The sequence below is a fragment of the Sceloporus undulatus genome, chromosome 5 (assembly GCF_019175285.1).
Source record: "Sceloporus undulatus isolate JIND9_A2432 ecotype Alabama chromosome 5, SceUnd_v1.1, whole genome shotgun sequence".
Lineage (NCBI taxonomy): Eukaryota > Metazoa > Chordata > Lepidosauria > Squamata > Phrynosomatidae > Sceloporus > Sceloporus undulatus.
In genome coordinates, this window is record NC_056526.1 from 98,982,809 (window position 1) to 99,001,542 (window position 18,734).

At 37.8% G+C, this 18,734-nt stretch overlaps 1 protein-coding gene across 1 annotated transcript in view; it reads right to left on the reverse strand.

Annotated features, from left to right (window-relative positions):
- HTT (huntingtin) overlaps positions 1-18,734 on the reverse strand; it is a 182,077-nt gene that overhangs the window by 158,522 nt on the left and 4,821 nt on the right. Inside the window, exons 3-9 of the mRNA XM_042469645.1 lie at positions 18,011-18,094; positions 17,380-17,500; positions 11,319-11,378; positions 9,124-9,203; positions 8,264-8,402; positions 6,384-6,525; positions 1,707-1,885 (exon numbers count right to left, since the gene is read on the reverse strand). Coding sequence (XP_042325579.1) covers positions 1,707-1,885; positions 6,384-6,525; positions 8,264-8,402; positions 9,124-9,203; positions 11,319-11,378; positions 17,380-17,500; positions 18,011-18,094 — 805 coding nt within the window. The remainder of the gene's footprint in view (positions 1-1,706; positions 1,886-6,383; positions 6,526-8,263; positions 8,403-9,123; positions 9,204-11,318; positions 11,379-17,379; positions 17,501-18,010; positions 18,095-18,734) is intronic.

The following is an 18,734-nucleotide window of genomic DNA, read 5'->3' on the forward strand; positions in this document are numbered from 1 at the left end:
TCTGAGTATTCACAAACTGTCTTTTGCTATCCAAACAATGACTGTAGCCGCCGGCTTTCTTGCTTATATATCAGAATTTTCAATCAGTCCTACTTTCAATTTGGTCACAAGACAGGGAACCAGGTATGAAAACAGTCTTCTGACGCTTTATCCACAGGGGAGTGGAAAAGAACTGTATATTTAAATGAGTCAGTAAAGAAATTCTTCCAAGAAGATGTCAGTTAATGTAAAAAAACAAACAACTGAACTGCATACTGAGTAACAAGAGCGGAAGAGGTGGGTTATATGACCATAGGTCTTCTTCTAAACTGATGTATGTTTTAAATGATGCTGTGCTCTTAACTGATGTGTATTTGTTAGTCTGTTGTTGTTCCATGGGGAGAGACAGATAAGAAATAATAATACAGTGGACCCTTGGGATCTGCTAGGGTTTGATTCCAGGTCTCCCATGGATACCAAAATCGGTGGATGCTCAAGTCCTGTTAAAAACAATGGAAGAGCAAATTGGTGTCACTTATATAAAATGGTAAAATCAAGGTTTGAAATTTAGAATTTATGCTTTAAAAAATATTTTCAAGCCATGGATGCTTGAATTCATGGATATGGAGCGCCATATGGGAGCCTCTCTTTAACTCTTTTTTCTCCGAAATAAGAAAACAGCAGCTCCTTGAGCTAGATTGCCCAAATGGAGAATCAAAGAGATGGGGGGGAGAGTGAGAGAACTGTGAGGATGTGGCAGCAATGATGGTTCTTTGAGCCTCTCACAGAGCACCAAGAGCCAGGGAGGCCATGGCAGCAGCTCTAATGCCTCCACTCAAAGGAGTGCCAAGAGACAAATGGAGCACAGGGGACAGGAAAAGAGATTCCACCTCAACATTAGGAGGAACTCCTGACAGTAAGGGCTGTTCCACAGTGGAACACACTCCTTCCTCGGAGTGTAGTGGAGTCTCCTTCCTTGGAGGTCTTCTAGCAGAGGCTGGATGGCCATCTATTGGGGATGCTTTGATAGTTCCTGCATGGCAAAATGGGGTTGGACTGGATGGCCCTTGGGGTCTCTTCCAACTCTATTATTCTGTGATGCAGAGGTAATGGCTGCACCCTCAACTTATCCACGGGTCATATCCATAATGTTGGCCCCCAAACCTACCCTCAACTTATACATGGGGTTGACTTGTACACGAGTATATACGGTAGTAAGTAACTGAATAACTAATGAAGCAACACATCAACATTAACAGCAATCAACAGCAAATCAACACTATCTATTTCTTAGAAGCCAGCATGGCACAGTGGTTTGAGCACTGGACTATAACTCTAGAGTTCAGGGTTCAAATCATCACGCAGCAATGATAGGGTCATTGTAAGTTGGAAACTACTTGAAGGTACACAACAACAACAATCTATTAAAGGAAATGTATACTTAAGAGTAAAATGGACTGATCTATGGGAACTTTATTCATGACTTAGTATGTGGTTGTGTACTTGGAAATAATTACAAAAAGCTTTTATTGATTTAGTTTGACTGCTCATTAGTATAATCCAAATAAGGAGAAGCAGTGAATTCCATAAGTACTGTAAAATGCAAATTTCTATAAAACATAACAAAGACTAGCTTATCAACAGATGCTGCAATCTTGGAAATTTCTGAGCAGAAACAAATAAGATTGTACTGCAAAAACGATAAACACCTATCATTTTATTCTTACCTGTACAAGTTGATTTAAAGAAGGAGAAATCTCTGTTTCTTTCCTTATCACACCAAAGCTACCTTTAAGACTTGTATCTTTCACCTGCTGCTGCAGTAAAGGTATCAGATATCTTAAGGTGAGCAGGACACCAAGAATTAAGACACTGGGATACTCATCTTCCATAGGAAATAATAAACCTATAAAATAATAACAGTAGTTTTAAAAAATTCTTAAAAGTTAATATTTTAATTTTTTTTCATTCAAAATAGATAATTACCAGTACAATCTTTTGCAGGTTTCTAAAAGTAGGTACAATGAACTGGATGAGGGAAGACAAACTCCAGCTGAATCCAGACAAAACAGAAAGTACTTAGGGTAGGGGCCTCCAAACCAGGTATCGGGCTGCAACCTCCAGTCCTAGAGGGGTTCACTCTCCCCTCAAAGGACTGTGTTCGCAGCTTAGGGGTGCTACTCAACTCGTCGCTTCAGATGAGAAATCAGGTGAATGCAACAGTCAAGAGTGCCTGTTATCAGCTTCGGCTGATACGTGAGCTGTGCCCTTTCCTGGAACGGGGTGACCTCGAAACTGTAGTACATGCACTGGTAACCTAAAGACTTGATTTTTGCAATGCGGTCTACATGGGGCTACCCTTGTGCCTAGTCCAGAAACTTCAATATGGCAGCCAGATTGATTACAGGAACAACTAGGAGTGACCATATTACACCTATATTGAAATCACTCCACTGGCTGCCTATTCGTTTCCGGACACAGTACAAGGTGTTTGTCATTACCTTTAAAGCTCTCCATGGCTTGGGCCCAACCTACTTAAGGGATTGTCTCCTTCCGTATAATCCGCCCCATACCCTCAGATCCTCTGGGAGGAATTTGTTGCAGTCCACAAAGACCAGATTGACGGCAACCTCCCAGAGGACTTTTTCCGCAATCGCTCCCACTTTATGGAATGGTCTGCCAGATGAGATCCGTCAAATTGCCAACCTAGAGAGCTTCAAGAAAGCTGTCAAGACAGATCTCTTCCGGCAGGCCTTCCCAGAACAGAACCCGCCCATGTAACGCTCCCCCCACAGACATATATAAGTGAAGACTCTGCCCACCTTTATTTTATTATTGTTTTTAGATTTTATCATTTGTAATTTTAATGGATAGAACTGTTTAATCCTTTTTTAAGTGGGGGAATTGTATATATTGTATTTTTTAAAGGTTGTACGCCGCTTTGATTGTGGTAACAAAAAACTGGATATAAGTTAAAGTTTTATTATTTATTTACAATCCTTTTTACTCACTGTGGGCATGCTCAGATATTGTATTTTCACTGCAATTACCATTGAATATTAATGTTTCTTTAGATTAATAACACTGTTAACACAAACAAGTTAACTTTTATAATACAATGTTTGCTAAGGAAAAAAACCTCAAACTTCTGCTATGTTGTCATGCAACGACACCTTTCATTGGGAAATTTTCTGAGAAAGTATGTCCTATATCTCTTCTAAATATTGATTATAAGATTTTTACTTCTATCCTTGCTAATCGATTGAAAAAGATACTAACATCTAGAATAAATTCAGACCAAGCAGGTTTTTTACCGAAAAGGCATCTGAAAGATAATATTAGATTAATTGTTAACGTGATAGAGTTCTTCCAGATGTACAAAAGTAGAAAATTGGGGTTAGTATTCTTGGATATCGAAAAAGCATTCGATAGTGTGAATTGGGATTTCTTAGAGATTGCAATGGATGAATGGGGAATAAAGGGCAGATATAATAATTGGATAATGAACATATATAGCAAACAGAGTACAAGGATTATTGTAAATGGGGAGAAGATGAATTCAATTAACATTGAGAAAGAGACCCGCCAAGGTTGCTCCCTTTCACCATTGCTTTTTATACTCGTAATAGAAATATTTAGTAATAAAATAAGGAAAGACGACAGGATCCAAGGATTGGAATTTCCCAAATGTAAATTTAAACTCCGTGCTTTTGCAGATGACTTGGTGATTATTTTGGAGAACCCTAAAAAATCAATCCAAATATTAGAAGAAGTTTTGGAGGAATTTGGTATATTATCAGGGCTTAAGGTGAACAAAAGGAAAACTAGGATCCTACTTAAAAATTTGTCCAAAAGGGAAACAGAGGAATTAGGATCTCTTACTCAATTTCAGCTGATTAATAAAGTTAAATATCTAGGTATAACTTTGACAGAGAACAACCAAGATTTGTATACAAACAATTATGTTCCGGTCTGGGAGAATATAAAGAGTGATTTAAAAAAATGGGGAAAACAACGACTATCGCTGTTAGGAAAGATTGCAACAATTCAAATGAATGTTCTCCCTAAAATGCTGTTCCTATTCCAAACACTGCCATTTGTAACTAATAAGATCCCCTTTAAGAACTGGGAAAAAGATATGGTAAATTTTTTGTGGCAAGAAAAGAAACCCAGGGTGAAGCTTAAGGTATTGCAAGATACTAAGAGCAGAGGGGGGCTGGGATTACCTAATATGGAGTTATATCATAATGCCTGTGCCCTAAATTGGATTAGAGACTGGATTCTGTTGGAAGACCACAATATGAGCTTTATTGAAGGTTATGGTCTAAAGTTAGGTTGGCACGCATATATTTGTTACGGATCAAATAAGGACATTAAGCTATTTAAACAACACTATATTAGAAATTCGCTTTTCATTACTTGGAACAAATACAAGAAATTATTATACAGAGGGTTACCTAGATGGACTTCTCCGCAGGAGGCATACCACAAGAATGAAAGCAAAGCCTTGACTAATTGGCTGAGATACGAGAATTTAGTAATAAGAGCTGGAGGGCTAGAGGTTTTAAAAACGGATGAGGATATAGTAAAACTAGATCCACAGATTACGTGGATAAAATGTTGGCAAATTAGAGAAGATTGGAAGAGAGATAAAGATGTTCTAGATAAAGAAGAGGCTCAGTCCCAATTTGATAAGATTATTAGAGGCAGCAGATTTAAATTAATTAAAAAATTTATATATTTCTTTTAAGTTTGGAGATGTGGGACGAAACAGTGAAAACCAATATGGTAAGATGGGCACAAAACTTAAGAAAAGATATCCCTCTGTCCAGCTGGGAAAATGTATGGAAAAGAAACTTACATTTTACTTCCTGTAATAATTTAAAAGAAAACTATTATAAGTTATTTTATAGGTGGTATTTGTCCCCAACCAGACTTGCTAGAATAACTAATCATGGAAATCCTATCTGTTGGAAATGTGGTGAAAAAGGAGATTCCTTTTATCACTTGTGGTGGAGGTGTAAGAGCGCCCAAAATTTTTGGAAACAAATTCACAGACAGATAGTTGGTACTTTAAGGAAGAACATACCGTTGAGCCCAGAACTTTTTTTGTTAAATATTACAGATGGTATCCAGGATAATTTGATACATGATGAGCAGAGCGTTTTATTGTATATGATTACCTCCGCACGATTGAAATGGGCCCAGCATTGGAAATCTGATAAAACCCCAACCGTAAGAGAATGGTTGTTAAAGTTGAATGAGTTGGCTATTCTAGATATGATCTCTATGTCTAAAAATAATAGATCCCAGCAACAGTATGAGGAGAAATGGGACAAGGTTTCAGCACTGTGGGGAAAACACAGTACGAAAGTCGACTAAATGAAAAACAATTTTTCTGGTCTCTACCTATAGTATATTTTATTACACTTTTTCTTTCTCTGTTTATATGAGCTCAGCAATATTGTATATTTGTATCTTCATATGGTATATGTATGGATACTTAAAGAAAATAAAAAATTTAAAAATTAAAAAAAAGAAAAGAAAGTATGTCCATTTAAATTAGTAAAGTAGACTTCTAGCTCTCCTCATAGGGTGGCAAAATGCCTGCATATGGCATGATGTGACACCTAAACCCAGCACTACACAGAGGAAGCACATAATCTAGCTAAAATATGAACAGGAATATATAAGCAATTCAGGGTGCAGGGTAGGGTACAGACAAAATTATGGAGATTGGGTTTAGTGCATCTACATTTCTATGTATGTGTCAACTCACTTATTTCACAAGTACACCCATCATGAACCTACCCATACTTTGACCACCCTCTAAAGCAGTAGTTCCCAACCTGTGAGTTGGGACCCCTTTGGGGGTCGAACGACCCTTTCACAGGGGTCGCCTAAGACCATTGGAAAACACATATTTGCATGTAGCAATAAAAATAATTGTATGCTTGGGGGTCACTACAACATGAGGAACTGTATTAAAAGGTCCTGGCATTAGGAAGGTTGAGAACCACTGCTCTAAAGCCTTCCTCTCATTATTTCCTGAAACTGGTAATGAGAAGGAGGCCTTTTTAGTTGTTGACCTCTGGTTTATGAAATGCTCTTCCAAGAGTGATGCATCTAGTTCCAACATCATAATTGTTTCCATTCCATGAATTTTATGAGATGAGATGCAGTTGGCCAAATCTGTCCTTAAAAATACATTTACCTCCATCCAGAACACACATACATCTGTCAATTGTGCATGTGTATGCACATACATGTCCACATTTTACATCAAGCTTCTGTGCATGTCTCTCTTTTTGGTCTCTTTCTCCTTCCATGTAACTTTCTGTCCACCTGACTAATTATTTTTCAAGATTTAATGTAAATCTGTAGCACTGTTTTTGCCATCTTACCTAACAGTACATGCAGAAGCCAAGAATAAAAATACTGTGTTCTTCGTGAATGCTGACAAATGCTCACTACCGAAGCAGCTGCAGTGCGACGTATAGTAGGGGAACACGATTTAAGGTTAGCTACAAATGCCTTCAATAAAACCTAAAATGAAAGAAACTAGTCATCATTTCATTTAACTACAAAGGCACTATGAATACTAAGGTTGACAGATTTTTCAAACTTTGTCTAAACTTTCCAATGAGACACAAAACTATACATAAAATGTATTTCACACTGGAAGAAAAAACTTTCAACAAACAACAATACTACTAATCTGAATAGGGACTGAAAAGGAAATGTCACTTGCAAAAAAAAATCATAGCAGTTAAAGAAAAGTGCAGTTCTACCATTTTTGTAGCACTCAATACCCTTCCATATATAAATATTTTTAGTGCACTTGCAGCAGTACAAAAAGGTCTCGCAGGCCTGTTACAGACTGCCAAAATAAAGCTGCTTCAGGTCTCTTTGGAGGTATGCTGTTTAAATGATGCACGCACCCTAAGAATCCAGAAGCTGCACTCCAGTGCTCAGGAATGGAGTGTGGCTTTGGCGCGCCCTCCGGACTCTTAGGACCCATGCATAATTTAAATAGCACACTTCCAAAGAGACCCAAAGCAGCTTTATTTTGGCAGTCTGTAACAGGCCACAATTTCTATCCATAACAGTAAAAAAAAAAAAAATGATCTGCTTGTACCTAACTTGGCCTGATTCATTATGGTCTGGCACAACAGCATTTGGCTAATGCATTAATTCCCAAACTTTGGCCTTCCAGTGTTTTGGACTTCAATTCCCAGAAGCCCCACCCAGTCACGAATTCTGGGACTTGAAGCCCCTAACATCTGGAGGACCAAATTTTGGAAACCACTGGGCTAGGACTATGTTAGTTATTGATCAGGGCCCATGTGGCCAATAATTTCTTCACTTCTGATTATCTCTAATCAGTGATACGAACTTAAAATAACACTGCACAGAAATAGAATTCAGCACTGTATTTTGCAAAATGCTATAAAAATGTCCATTTTGCTAAAATTCATGTGGGCACTTTAACAACTATGTTTTTTACATGGGAAATTTCAAACTGATATTACATCTGGCTACATCTACACTGCTATTGGTACTGGTTATAATACAATTGCAATATATCATATATTTTATTGTATGTTGTATGGGATCTTCTAAGAAAATAAGTAATATTTTTCTTATTTACTTATTCTTTTCATCACTTATGTCCCATGGCATGTTCACTGCTGAAATATAACCCCTGAGATCTATCCCAAAACTGAATTCAATCCAAAAAAAGGCTTTCAACATCTGTATTATGTAAATCTTAAAAAGTTAACTAACATATATTCCTCTTGATTCAAGAGAAACCCTTTAAAACAATAACCTTCTTTCTGACCATACCAGACCAAAAACGTTTTTTGTTTTTTTGTAAAGTTCACTTCAATTTGACAAGACAGAACTTGCCACCTAATCTCTTCACCCTGGTTGTTCTGGAGAAGGAAGAGGGACAACATCTTAATAGTGCTAAATCACAGTTTAACATCATATGTGGCCTAAGCCAAAGTATTAAAGTAAAAGAAACCTTTTATCTTTCAACCCTTCAATTTATATTTCCAACATATCTGATGGTATTATGCAATACACATTTCATATGGCAGTAATGCCAGAACTTCTGCCAGTACCCACTGATGATTCAAAAATTACTATTACTTCTTCACAATTTTGTTGTTTTACACATTTCAAAATGATGCATTATTGGTCTTTTTAAAGAAGTATTATTTTTTTATTAATTCCAACAAATTGTATGGTGAAACATAAAACATTTAGACAATTATACCTTGATTTCATTGTCATTTGCAAAATTTCCAAAAGCTGCCATGATTTTTGGTATTGCTGCAGCCAGAGTCTCTTGTACCGATTCTTCAGACCGCTTGCTCACTCTTGTTAGACAGGGCAAAAGGTTTACAAAATAAGGTCTGCAAGCACAAAAGGAACAACAATATTATTATTCAATGCAACTGAACAGAAAATGTGTTGGATTGGATCCAGAGCAATCTTCTTCAACTTGCTGCACTCCAGATCCAAAGAACTACAATGTAAGAAAATCCCCTAATGAACAAGATTAATAGACCTGGTGGGCACCATGGCATAAAGCCAAAATGATGATAATGGTTTCTTATCGACTTCTCCACACAGATTGAGGCAGGAAATAAAAAAGATTAATATAAAACATATAGATAGGGAAGCTTGTTCTCTAGATAGTCTTGGACGATAACTTCCAAGGGACTTTCAGCATATGAATTTCATTTGCACAATGTGGTATTTCTTTAGAAAGAAAAGTCACCATGTGTGTTAAAAAAGAAGAGGCAAAGATAATTTTTTTAAAAAAATTACATTTTTGTATACAGCATGCCATCACAGACAAGCAGGGTTATGGGGCTAATTCTTATGCTTCCTACCTGTTCTACTGCCGTCATATATGCACTAGGAAAGTGCACTACATGATAATCAGTTTTAGCATGGCTTCCTAGTTTAAGCAGAGACACCATACATGTAAGTAAAAAAAAACCTTCTTATTTGCTATGGAAAAGGCGATTTTCCAGGTATTCATAAATCACAGACACAATATTAAAACAGGATTAAAAGAACTAAACACATCACTGCAAGACAGCTTTGTTTTCTCTTGTACACACTCACCGACATTTCTGGGGTCGAACAAGATGTGCAAGTTCAGCAAACCTCCAAAGGGCAGCACGCAGACTTCGAGAAGCACCATTCTAGCCAGGTATAATTGAGAACATATGTGAATCACACCAAGTTCAGACTGATTTTGACTTTACAAAGAAAATTTTAATAGCATCTCTACATCAGAAGAAAATCTAAAAAATAAATCAATTTCAACACATATACTCTGACTTTTCCCCCCTAAATAATGAGTTAAAATTATATGCACTTGGAATAATGTAACTAGAATTAACAATGATTTTAAAAAATACTAAGTTTCACTAGATGGTATGCCAAAGGAACTAACAGCTTGTTATTTTCCAGAGGCTATCATATTCAAATAAGCAATACAATTGTCTTTTAAAACTGAATGAAAGCTTGTAAATGCATATTGCCATCAAGAAACTTAGCTAACTTAGGAAGTTCACAAAGTAGTAAATTAAATATGCCTATAAATAAAACTAAGTACTTATTAAAGAAATATAGGCATTTGAACAAAGTACATTTATTCCCTACAAGAAAATTAGTAGAACTATCCCTTCAACATACACTTTTTCTGACACTATAAAAATCTGAAAGGTCTCATACTCTTCCCCTCCCCCAAATCTGCATTTTTTTGCATATTTAAAATGCCAGGAACTGTATACTACAGAAACTCATATACAAGACCATTTGCCAAATTGTTGTTATGTGCTCTCTAGTTGATGTCAACTAATGGCAACACCAAGAATAACAAATTCCAAAAGATTATATGAGTATCCCTGTTCAGATCTCACAACTTAGGGTCACAGTTTCGTTTACTGAACTTATCCATCCATAATGTGGTCTTCCTCTTTTCTTACTGCTATTACTTTTTCCTAACATCACTGTCTTTTCCTGTGGGGCATGTGTGGTGCACAGAACACCTGGCTGACCAATCAGAAGGCAGCTGAAGACCAGCCAATAGAATGTAGGCTGGGACCTTTGAAAATTCTGGGCTAACAGAGGAGAGAGTCCATTGGGAGACAGTAGGGTGACAATTGGGATTTGACAGTTGAGGGAACAGTTAAGTCCAAGAGAGGACTGGGTTCCAGACGTTCCTGAGGGAATAGTCACTTAGGGCTTGGAATCCTGAGAGTGAGGATTCCAGGGATAGAGAAGGACGGTGAGGGGTAGAGTCTAAGTGGGAAAGGGCTCCCTACTGTTATACTTCCAGGACTCTAGAAAAGGGAGTGGCTGGAGTGTGATATCCTGCAGGATAGCGTTAACTTTGGTGGCTGTTCGGTCTAAGTTTAAGAGAAGGATTGAATGAATCTTAGTTATATGAAACTGGTGATTTAGCTAAGGATTTATTAAACCAACGGTAACTATAACAAAGTAGAAAGTAACAATTACAGACGATATCATATTAAAACCAACACTGTTAAACCTTCTTGTAAATAAAGTTTTATTTGTTTGATTCAATGACATGCCTGGACTAGAATTAATACCACGCTACTCACATTACAAAACACAGGTGGTAGCGGTGGGATAAAAACTCCCAGGTGCCTGCCATCATAGAAAAGGATTGTGGTGTGCATCACATAATTTGGTGGCAGCATTAGGGTGAAGGTTGACTAGACGGGGCCTTCGCATAATTGGGTGGCACAATAGGAAAGCTTCGTTACAACATGATTATGTCCAAATTACAGTAGCCTCTGTGTCATATATCTTTATTTCAAACATTACCATAACTCTAGATAGTGAATGACTTCAGTGTTTAAACTAGTGGTTTATTACACTACAACTCAGGAGACCAAGGTTTGAATCCCACTCAGCCATGAAAAGACACTGGGCAACCTCAGGTAAGTCAAATATTTTCAGTCTCAGTGGAAGGCAAAGGAAACCCCCCTCTGAACAAATCTTGCCAGGAAAATCCTACGATAGGTTCAGATTAGGATTGCCGTAAATGAGAAATGACTTGAAGGCACATGGCAACAACAATCTACATAAAATTCATGGACTTGTCATAAATCAACAGGTGACATAAAGGCACATATACACAAACAAGAATTTTATTAAGATTCAAGCAATAGTTTTACTAAGGTTAAACTATTATTTATATAATTTATTACAAGCTCTTGTGAATTGGTAGACTAAAAATCTGAACACATTTGCGTAGATTTGTTCAAACAATAAAAATGTCTCACCTTTTTAATCTCTTTGTAAAGTTCTAACTGTAACCTAGGAAGACTAGAGTCCATCAAAGCCTATAATGAAACAAAATGGTAAATTTCACATATCACCCAACTATGTATTACTCCAACATTTATTTAGCAATCAAAAGCCTGCATGTTTGCTATGTTGCTCTTGAATGAAAATTATAGATGTTTTCTAGATGTACAGAAATTATACTCACACCTCAGTATTTCTTGCAACAATAGTATACACTTTCTTTCCACTTGAACCTTAAGGGAAAACCCCAGAAAACAGCAGATTTGTTTGGAAATTTTTAGAGTACACACAGATCACATGGAGCACTGAGCATGTCTGTGAAACTTGGTGGTCTGTAAAAACAGACCATTGCTCCCTAGTGCACAAATAGTTCCCAAAGCTTCAGGAGACCATTAGCAAGTGTGCAATCTATTTCTGATGTTCAAATCTGAATACTATTGCTGCAGTAGCCAAAATAGCATCACCTACTCATAAAATAAACGTATCAACAGTTTAAGAGGATATCTGAGGTCTACACACTAGGGACAGGAAATCTAGGGGGAGGATCAAAATATCATTAGTAGTTATAGGGGAGGAAAATCACAATAAGATGGGAAAGGGAATGGAAATGAGTTATTATGGAGAAAGATATGGTAATTAATTGGAACAGGGCAACCCTCACACCACAATCCATATTTTGCTGTGGGTCCCATTTGTATTAAGCATTATCAGTCCTCCAAATGAGAATGTTGAAGAGGTTGGATGGATCTCCAGAATTCTAAAAACTGCCAACATACAATAGATATCACAATGGTTCCATGTGGTTTATACTGAGGGTAACTTTACTTTTCTCAAAGAAATTGAAACCTTTTGATTGAAAATGTACCACTACAGACACACAAACCAGTTCATACAGAAGATCGTACACCATTTAGCCAAACATGTACTTAATCAGCAAGGACAAGGATAATTGTACTTCCAGTGAATTTTTAATACATTTTTCCTTAATTTTTCTCACTATTCCACAAGCAAAAGATCAAGGTTCTGTTAAGAGCAATAGAGCTGATAAGCTTATTATAGTGATCCACAAAAGGGATCACCTAATGTTTAGCAGAAAACACAACTGCTGTAATTTTCACCACATAGCCTGGCCTTGCTGCCTCTACATATGTACATTTTATAACTGGCTCTGTACTATAGGATGGGTAACTCTATGCCTGAAAATATTTAGAACAACAACAGCAGGCACACTGGGACCACTCGGTTTCAACAGACCTTCTGACTAGAATGCTAGTCTCCAACAAATGCTCACAGGCACAACTGTATCCACAGCTGTTTCTTTTGGTGCCTGTAGGATTTTCTATTATCCTCCAGTTTCTTTTATTTGTTTAATAAATGAAGCTCTGGACTCAGAATGCCTAAGCCCACACCAGCCAAAAAGGAAGCCTTAGAAAATAAAAATGGTAGGAGCATGCGGATGCAGCCTAGTATTTCAAGTCAGGTCCACAAAAAAAAAAGAAAGATGTTTAATAATATTTTAGTGTGGAACAGTTGCGGGGGAGGTAATTAACGGGATGTGTTTTAATTGTATGTTATGTTTTATCTAATGTTGTGATCCGCCTTGATCCTACAGGAAAGGTGGCATATAAATAAAACATCATCATCATCATCATCATCATCATCATCATCATCAGGGGTTGTTTACCTGTAATGTCTAGCTGACTGTTTCTGTGCATTTTTTTTAATCCATGTGCACTGCCATGTGAACACCTGTATGTATCTTACCAGAGGTTTTCCCCCCTAATGTAGGGTGCATCTGTAGTTTGTTTCTTTTGATGCTGTGTGTGACTTCCTTGATGTGCTGTTGCAGGAGCCATTTTTTTCCTGTGGCATTTGTGGACACTTGACCTTCATCTCAGTATCAAACAAGGCCTTAGATTTAGACACTTGATAATTTTTGGCATTTGATTGCACTGCATTCTTCAACTTGTATATACATGTGCATCCACATGTGTCCAAAGTAGGAGATACCCTGTACTCTGAGCTAAAAGCTGCAAATTTAAGCATCAAAATGACTTCAAAAGCATTTTGAAATACATATACAGTATATTCAACCTCTCTCACTTGTTCATTCCCTTTCTTTCATTTGGACCTTATTTTCTTTTCATGTTACCTTATTTTTTTATTATTCAATCTTTACACGAGTGTCAGGGGGTGAGGAAGAGCAGAATCATGCCTACTTACACCATGTGACTGCCTCAGAAGCCTATTTTTGTAAATGCATATTACCTTAAATTAAATTCCTGAGATGTGGAGTTAGACACTGTGGAGTTTAACTTAATATTCCTGAGATGTTGGAGATCAACATTGTTGGATCCTATATATTTTTACTGTTGCAAAAGAGATTTATACTTTATTTGCATTTCAAAATCCTTTTAAAATCACTTTACATGCTTAAATTTGCAGCTTTAAGCTGAGAGACACATGTGGATGCACAATTTTGAAAAACTAATCAAATGTATTTTTGTAAATATGGTCAACTTATTTCCGCATATATGCAGAAGCTATGTTTATACTCTATGTATTTTTTCTTTTCTTTTCCTTTTTTCCCTTTCTTTCTTTGTAATATTTTAAACATGTTACATGGATGTGTAATTGGTTGAAGGGCCAAACCCAAAGGGTGATCAACAATGGCTCCTTGCCATCCTGGAGAAAAGTGACCAGTGGGGTGCCACAGGGTTCTGTCCTGGGCCCAGTGTTATTCAACATCTTTATCAATTACTTGGATGACAGAATTGGGGGCATCATTGCCACAGCGACCAAACAGCACGGCAACAATGCACTCCCTGCCAGGAGCAAAAAGAGGCTGCCAAAAGCAGCTTCCTGGAAGGGGCACGATTGACGCATGTGCGCACCCCAATTCCGTCACTTCCTGCCAGTGCTGTTTGTGCGCTGCACGATGCTCGCACCATCATCACACCACCCATGTGCATGGCAGCCAGCCATGATGGCGGCGTCCTCGCAGACTAGGGCTGCTGGGCATTTAAATGGCCAGCCTCATCTAGCCCTAGTTCACAGTGGGGATGCCGCAAAGTGCCCATTTGGATAGGATCAAAATTCAAAATGACCTGAATAGACTAGAAAGCTGGGCCACAGCTAACAAAATGAAATTCAACAGGGAGAAATGTAAGGTCCTGCACTTAAGGCGGAAAAATAAAATGCACAGATATAGGATGGGGGACACCTGGCTGAACGAGACTACGTGTGAAAGGGATCTAGGAGTCCAAGTAGACCACAAGTTGAACATGAGTCGACGGTACGATGTGGCAGCTAACAAAGCCAATGTGATTTTAGGCTGCATCAATAGATGTATAGTGTCTAGGTCAAGGGCAGCGCTATATAAATAAAGGATAATAATAATAATAATAATAATAATAATAATAATAAGTAATGGTGGCACTCTATTCTGTCTTGGTCAGGCCTCACCTGGAATACTGAAATGCTCTGTGCATTAGTGTAGACATCTTAGACGATGGGTCCCCCCTATTTTTTTTTGCCTTCCACTTTTGGGTCCTTGCACTGTTTGTCTTATTCCCTTTATGACAAGTTTGACTATTTTCTCCAGCCCTTTTGCCTTCCAGAATACTCTCTCCCTCCCCCACAACTCTGATTCAAGCCCTCCTGATCAAATTTTTGAGACTATTGGCAAAAACGTATTTGCCAACTGGCGTGAGATGCAACCCATCCCTTGCCAGAAGTCCCTCCTCATGGAACCTCAGACCATGATCCAAAAATCCAAACCGTTCTTGGCGGCACCATCTGCTATTTTCCTCTTCCTTCTTGGACCATGCCCTTCAACTGGGAGATGACAACCTGTGCATCCATTTCTTTCAATTTCCTACCCAAAGCCTCATAATCCCTTATGATATTCTGAAGGCTGTGCAGTATTCATTGGTTCCCACATGAACCAAAAGAAAGGGGTGATGGTCAGTAGGCTTGACAAGTCTTGTCAGTCTCTCTGTCACATCACAGATCTTTGCCCCAGGAAGACAGCACACCACTAGAGAAAATCTTGTCAGGCCCACAAACCACTGGTTCAGTGCCTCTCAGCAAGGACTCCGCCACAAACACCACACGCCTGCTCTGAAGCTTAGCAGCAGGTGTTCCTTCCCTCAGAATGTGGTGGAGTCTCCTTCTTTGAAGGTCTTTAAATAGAGGCTGGATGGCCATCTGTCGGGTATGCTTTGATTGAGTGTTCCTGCATGGCAGGGGATTGGACTGAATGACCTTTGTGGTCTCTTCCAACTCTATGATTCTATAAACATCATGCTTAAAGAGTCTGCAATAAAACATAATGCCAATTTCTTTTCTTAACAAATGGCACAACCTCTCTCTGTTGATAGAACTTTCTGGTTTATTTTAAAGTTATTTTATCCCTCCCAAGCAGGATATGAGTACTGACCTGTAAAAATGTCAGATATCTAGAAATTTAGTATAACCATGACTTGTCAGACACTGCAGCTGTGACTGTCTTTCAAAATTCCAGATGTACTCACTGACCCAATAAGACTAGACAGTGGGATGAAAGCTGTCTCTGCTGCTTCCCTAAGACAGCTTGGCCAGGACGTGGAGGCAAGCAGGTGAGCCCTTACACTGAATATAAAGTGGTAAGCGGGCTTAATTCCTTATACAGTATATAAAATGGCAGAGGGCCATATCAGATGGTAGAGGACTTGAGCACCCATGTTTTTTGGTACCCAGGATGGGATCACTGAAACAAAACCCTGTGGATATGGTATATCCACTGTACATATAAATTACAACTACACAGAATCAAGATGGTCTTAAAAGGCTGGTGAATTGAGTCAAAATTAACAAAATGAATTTGAACTAGGAAAAACCAAATGCACAAATCTAAGTTGGGTGACACATGTCTTGACAGCAGTATGTGTGATCTACAGATCTTAGTACACCACAAATATGAGTCAAAAAATGCAATGCAATTGTAGGCTACACCAACTAGAGTACAGTGTTTTGATCAGGGGTGAGCAAAATGTAACCTATAGGCCACATGCAGCCCCCAAAACCATTTCCGAAGCTCTCAGGATCCAATGGGAGTGTTTAAAAAAAGAAAAAAGCCCCAAAGTGCCCTTTAGGAGCTGGGGCCATTTTCACCACGTTTTTAACCCTCCAGGACATTTCAGGCCCAGGTAAGGCTTCTTCTTTTCTTTTTCTTTTTTTAAAAAGGAAGATTTCCAATTCACTTCCTGCTGTAAAATGGCCCAGATGGAGAACAAACATGTGGTGAAAATGACCACCTTAGAGGGCACTTGCAAGCAAAAATATCATTTTTTTATGCTGAGGGTGCAGCCCTCTAACGTCCCCTGGGGGTGGCAGCCCCCCTACCTTTTAATCACTGATTTTGCCAGTCAATTGTATTATTCTCTTTTGCCTTGGTTACATCCCAGCTGGAATACTGTGCCCAGTGGGCACAACAGTTCAAAAAGGATAATGACAAGCTAAAGCACATCCAGAGCAGGTCAACCAAGATGGTAAAAGGTCTAGAAACCAAACCCCATAAGAAACAGCTTATAAAACTGTGTATTCTTAGCTTGGCAAGAGAAGACTGAAATGTGATATAACAGCCTTTTTAAATATCTGAAGTGAAATAATTAAGAATATGGAACAAGCTTTTGTTCTGCTGTTCCAAGACTACTGCAAGAGAAGTAAAATATAAGGGATAACGTCCTAATGGTAACAGCTGCTCAAAAGGGGAACGGTTAACCAAGAACATAGTTGACTGTTCCTTTGAAAATCTTTAAACAGAAGTCAGACAGCCATCTCTTGGAGGTATGCTTCAGCTGTGGATTTCTGCATGACATAGGGTTGTACTAGATGGCTCGTGTACTAGGTGGTCCTTCCAACTCTGTAACTATATAAATCCTAAAATGGTATTTTGTTTTCTTCCATCTTAAATGATCCCACCATGTAAAAACAGTTTGGCACATTTAAAATTATATTAGCAATTTATAGATCAAAAAGGTAAATGTAACTTACTTTTATTACTTTATTGAGACATTCATCAGCAACCATTCTCACATCTGACTCCACATCATCACTACAGAGAAGAAAAAGTTCCATAGCAATTCCCAGCAATTTCTGAAATTCTGGAGAGTTTCTTGAATAAATAAAAATTAACACAAGATAAGTTTTACTGGTTGGATTTTTGCAATATAGTTTGCAATAAAGCACATTTCCCAATATTTTTCAACTAAGTTCACAGAGTAGAAGATGAGTATATTGAGATAAGAAAATTCCTTCAAAAGAAAACAAGACAATCTCAGTCCAGAAAAATGGGGAGATATTTGAACAGAGCAACAAATGAACACAAATTAATTCCGCCTGACACAAGGTACTTGCAAGAGCAAGAACTCATGAAAAAGTAACTGCCTGCCTCGTTTTTTCTCCCTTTACCTTGATCAAGACTAATTTTTCCATTCATAAGTGGCAAGAGAAAACTGTGAGTCTGTCAATCTTCCCCAAATTTCATGCTGAAACTAAATGCAAAACTATAGCACATGTCCCGTTTAAAAAACAAGCTAAACTTTTTAAAAAAAGAAACAAACTGACTGCATATTACTTAGTCACTAAAATCAGTATTTACTTAACAGAATCTTTGAAAACTTACCTCAAAGACTGAGCAACGATATTTTCACATATTGTTAGGCAATGATTTACTCGATCTTTCTTAGTTGTGGAAAGCTCTTTCTTTCTATAATAAGAAACAATATTTCTTAGATTTCAGTTACAAGTTGAAAACCCTAAAGTTAAAATAGGTCTCCCCCCCGGAAAAAAACAGACATATTTTCTATATCTAGCTTTGCTTTTAAATACTTGGCCATCACCTTCAGATATCTAAGATTCTGCTTCCTTTTCAGTTCTTAATTAGTCTCAATTCTTATGTGTGATCAGACCTAGAGCAATATTATCATGAACTTGATTCTACACAGAAGTAGTTAGCCACCATTTACATGTTTGCTGTAAATTTATTTCAAATTATATGGAATATAATGACACATGAAGCACTTAAAAGAGTACATCTATGGAAAACAATTCACACTTAAAACATTACACAATGAAACAAGTTATTAAGATACATATTACTGGCTTCCTCTAAGATCAGTAACACTGGATGATGTCTGATAGGAAAAAAGAAAAAAAATACCATCTTGATCCAGAGAAATTATTTTAGGATTCCTGTATCACAACTGTTTGGCACCGCATAGATTGCCACTGGTGAAGTGACTCTTCTGAACAAATACATATGCCACTCTTGTTGTTAACTGGCATCAAGTTGACTTTGGTGACCTTATGAAGGAGAGACTTCCAATTCACCCTATCATCAATAGTGC